The following is a 4,786-nucleotide window of genomic DNA, read 5'->3' on the forward strand; positions in this document are numbered from 1 at the left end:
GGGTCCGGGCTGGGGATTCGAACCCGCCACCTTAGGTGTACGTGGCTGGCGCCTTAGCCGGTTGAGCTATAGGCGCCGAGCCCCGACTGTATTAAGCTGAAGTTCACTCCAAAAATGTTTTAAGTTTGATCCCTAAGAGTTGTAGCTGAAATCTGGTAACCGTAACTGTTAATTAAAGTGACATCACAGATGATTTATTTGTAGACATTCCAGCATATGGATGGCTGGTATTTCTTTTATCATTTGTAGTTTAGTATCTATAATACTTGTAAAATGAGTTTGTGATATCAGACAACCTTCTCTAATCTCTCCTTCAAATTTCTGTATTTTCTTTAATTTAAACACCTTTTTATTTTATGTAAAATAAATGACTAAGAAAAGGTCAATTGTGCTAGAATTGGGATAAGAGTTATGAAAACTTATTATCCTCAAAAGACTGTATGCAAGATGGTAATGCTAGTTCTCCATTTTTAATAAAATGTGTAGCAGATACTACACTACTTAAGCTAGAAATCTTATATGTTTAACTGAATAAATATACTATCTAAATACTATCTATATTTAGACCCACTGCAATCATCTCAAACTCATATCCAAACTAGACATCTAATGCCTCTAAAATTACTTTTGAATATCTAACATTTGAATTTCATAAATCTTAACTATTTAGGTAATCTTCAGAAATTTACTATTCCTTTCTCTCAAGAAAAACATAACAACTTGTTTCTGAGACTTCTGTCAAACTGATGTCATTCATAAGCTTTCATTCTTAAGAGTCAAGTCCTAGTCCAAGATTTCTATTATGAGCCATATTTAAACAACCACTTTATTTAGACTGAAGGCAGGTAGTTGCCATAACCACTGAGTAGCTCAAGTGACCACAAACCAATTACTTTGGGGTTGCCATTCAAATAGTTATCTCTTTGTCAAACATCAAGACTATAATTCTTATGGTTCCAGATAAATTAAGGTACAAAAGTTAACTTTATTACACTCTGGGGCACAAAACAAAGAAATTACTTTTCTCTCACTCTAAGAAAAAAATTTCTACTGAGATTTCAAGGAAAATTGGAACAAATGACCTCTTGCCTTCTTTCTCCATACTCTTAAAACACCCCTTGCCCTATTGTGCCCTTTCATATATTTCTCTTTTCTGAGAATGTCCTTCCTCTATTTGTCCACCTAGAATACGCCAACTTTTTCTTCAAGTTCAACCTCAAATATAATCTGCTTCATGAAACCTTCCTTGACTCCCTCATGCCATGTTTAAAGGTTCTCCCCGCTTTGTGTATATTCCTCATTAAAGCAATCATTTTATAGGTATTTATGTTTTTTATTTGTCTATACTTCATACTTGTTCGTAGGCATCAAGGATTCTTATTTTTCATCTTTATGTCCCTAGTACTTGGCACGTATAAGCTATTTCATAATACTTAATGAAAGACCCATCCCTCTCCAAAAGTTTTTTTTATTTCTTTTCCTCCCCAAAAGTTTTAAAACAAACTATCCTAGCCTAGCTTTAACAACTCCTTTATCTCCTAAAAGTATCCCTACTGGTTAAGCCTCAATGCAAGTTAATTTCTGATTCGTAACTGTTTGTCCTCCCCATTAAATCTAGATGCTTCCATGAAAGCAAAAGCTCTGCTGTAGGACATGGCCCTCCTTTATCCATCTAACTTATTTTGCCTTCATTCCAGTAACATCCCATTATCCCTAATCCCCAAATCCTCTCACTTTCTAGATCTGTTCACTGGCTTCAAAAGAATTTTTTTGGTACAAACTTCAAACTGCTTTTTTCCTCCAACATATACAGTAATTTCAGAAATGCTCATCTCTTTCCATTAAGATCAATTCCTAGCCAGGCATAGTGGTTCACACCTGTAATCCTAGTACCTTGGGAGGTTGAGGCAGGTGGACTGCTTGAGCACAGGAGTTTTGAGACCAGTTTGAGCAAGAGTGAGACCCTGCCTCTACTAAAAATATAAAATGTAGCCAGGCATTGAGGTAGACACCTGTAATCCCAGCTACTTGGGAGGCTGAGGCAAGAGGATCGCTTGAACCTAAGAGTTTGAGGGTGCTGTGAGCTATGAGGCCATGGCACTCGACCGAGGATGACAGAGCAAGACTTCATTTCCAAAAAAAAGATCAATTCCACAGTTTTTCATTTCACCAGAAATATTTTACCAAATGACTCCTATATTCTTTCCATAATTTCTAAAGGTCAGGTTTATCTCAGCTAAACTCCATATAGCAAGCATCAGTAAGCTTTACTTTAAAAACAAAATTGTTTTATCCCTTTTTTAAAAGAAAGTTGAAATACTTCTCAGTTAACTTAGCTAACTGGCTTTTAAAGATAGTTTTAGAGACTTTAGAGAATAGAATCATACTGAACAAACTATCAGAAGCACCTCAGGTTGAAAGTGACTCACCGGTACTCCTTGGTGTACTCAAAGTCTTGTTTGTTGTAGGCAGGTTTTAGGAAATTGCACTCAATGACTCCAATTACTCCCACACCTTCTCCATGTGTTGGCTTAGAAGAAAAATATTAATTTCAACACTGACATTACTGTTGACTGCCTGGAGGCATTTCCTTTTTATTCCAAGTAATAACAGAAAGGTTACATAACATTTATGGGTAAAAAAAGGCCATCAAGATTTAGAGAATGTACTTCTATAGATTGCAAGCATTACACTGAACTGGGACTCTGACAAATTCCAGGGTGGAGATTTTTAAAGGATGATTCGTAGACCCCTAGGATTCATCAGGGATTAAACAGCCATCTCTACTTCACTTACACCACCTCCCCTTTCATCTGCTTGATATTTCAGGATTGCCATAAGATTTCATTTGAATAACTAACTATACTGCTAAAAAAAATCAAGGTTATATATTACAGTTCTAAAGAACTAAAAAACTTGTCTGAAAAAAATTTAAGGAGTCCGTGTGATCATTACATCCTATGTATTAAAATAAGCAACTTTTCTCTCTATATATCAGGCCACCAAACAACTACAAAAAGGCAGACTTGCAGTGATCATTACTTACAAGTCAATGCAAGATATTTTTGTATTTAAAATCATTTTTTAATTCTTTAGTGGAAGAAACCAGCATATAAACAGAAGTTGTCTAAAAATGCTGTAACAAGGAAAAACAAGATAAGCTGAACATCAGCTGTCCTGGGCTTTACATAACTCTGTCCTGCTATTTAAAATAAAGCAGTTTATCATTCTTTGTGCTTTATTAACTTTGTCTATAAAGTAGAAATGAAAGGGATACTTGTGGAAATTACTTTAAATAATCATTAAAATACTAAACATCATGGTAATATTTGTATAGTTTGGTTTAAAAAAAATATTTTCTCTCTCTTTTTTTTTTTTTTTTGCTGGGGCTGGGTTTGAACCACCACCTCCAGTTTATGGGGCCAGCGCCCTACTCCTTTAAGCCACAGGTGCCTCCCTAAAAAAATATTTGCAATGCCCAGGGTAAAGACCATGGGAGAACACAACCAGAAGGCAGCCATATACAAGCCAAAGAAAGAGGCCTCAGAAGAAATCAGACTAACAACACCTTGATCTTGGACTTCCAGTCTTTGGAACTGTGAGAAAATAAATTTCTGTTGCTTTAACCATCCAAAATAATAATAAAAGTATTTTCATATAATTTATCCCATTTAAATCTCTCAACCCTGTAAGCTGTAAGGTAGATGAAACCGTTTTAAGATTATTGTTTCCATTTTACAGGTAAGGAAATTGAGCCTTGGATAAAATAAATGACTCATTCAAGGCTACCCAGCTTGTTTGTGGAAAATTGAGGACCCAAATCCTGGTGTTCAACCACCAAATTTTTATGTCCCTTCCACTATGCCTTATTGTCTCCCTCAAGAAAAGGGGAAAAGCTACGTGAAACACTAATAGGTTGATAAATGTGGCAAAGTTGCCTCTTATTAACAGCTACTTAGAAAATTCACTTAATAAATTTCCTGGGTTAACATCTGTGAATAATGAGAGATAAAAAGAATTTTTCAACACAAGACAGTTCACTGGTAACACAGAATTCCAGGATCAGAATTCAACAGCCATCATCAGATGGGAGCAGAAGCCATTGATGAGTCTGTCCCCTTTGCAAATTGTTATTTTAATTTTTTTATTATAATTTTTTGAGACAGAGTCTCATTATGTTGCCCTTGGTAGAGTGCCATGGCATCACAGCTACAGCAACCTCAAACTCTTGGGCTTAAACTATTCTCTTGCCTCAGACACCCAAGTAGCTGGGACTACAGGCACCTGCTACATTGCCCAGCTATGTTTTTATTGTAGTTGTCATTGTTGTTTGGCAGGTCCGGGCCAGGTTCAAACCCGCCAGCCTCGATGTATGTGGCCGGCATCCTAACTGCTGAGCTATGGGCGCTAGCCTCCTTTGCAAATTTTTAATTCTCTCCCTATTCTTTTTAGCTCCCCATGACAAATAATTATTAACCACTCACCTTCACCTGGCACCCCACCTTCTCAAAAGATTTTATGAGTCGGTTGTTATGATACATCATTACTCCAAACTGGTTACTATTCTTGCAAGAGAACCCAAAAGTGATTTTCACTTGCTTATTCTGAGAAGAAAATCATTAAGGAGACAAATACACACCAGGGACTTCAGTAGAGGAAATTTTGTACTATATCATAGCAAAAAAAGTCAAGTGCCAATGAATGTAAATTGGTATAACTTTTCTAGAGGGCATTTTAAAAATCTGTAGCAATAGCTTTAAAAATATTCTTTTTTTTTTTTTTTTTT

The 4,786-nt window shown here is 36.0% G+C and overlaps 1 protein-coding gene across 2 annotated transcripts in view; it reads right to left on the bottom strand.

Moving 5' to 3' along the window:
• The window catches only part of MORC4 (MORC family CW-type zinc finger 4), a 60,005-nt gene that overhangs the window by 30,253 nt on the left and 24,966 nt on the right, over positions 1–4,786 (bottom strand). For both annotated transcript variants that reach the window (XM_003799720.3, XM_003799721.3), the window contains exons 8-9: positions 4,485–4,604; positions 2,430–2,530 (exon numbers count right to left, since the gene is read on the bottom strand). In XM_003799720.3, coding sequence (XP_003799768.1) covers positions 2,430–2,530; positions 4,485–4,604 — 221 coding nt within the window. The remainder of the gene's footprint in view (positions 1–2,429; positions 2,531–4,484; positions 4,605–4,786) is intronic.

The sequence above is a fragment of the Otolemur garnettii genome, unplaced genomic scaffold (genome assembly GCF_000181295.1).
Source record: "Otolemur garnettii isolate 467f Iridium unplaced genomic scaffold, OtoGar3 scaffold00155, whole genome shotgun sequence".
NCBI classification, from domain to species: domain Eukaryota; kingdom Metazoa; phylum Chordata; class Mammalia; order Primates; family Galagidae; genus Otolemur; species Otolemur garnettii.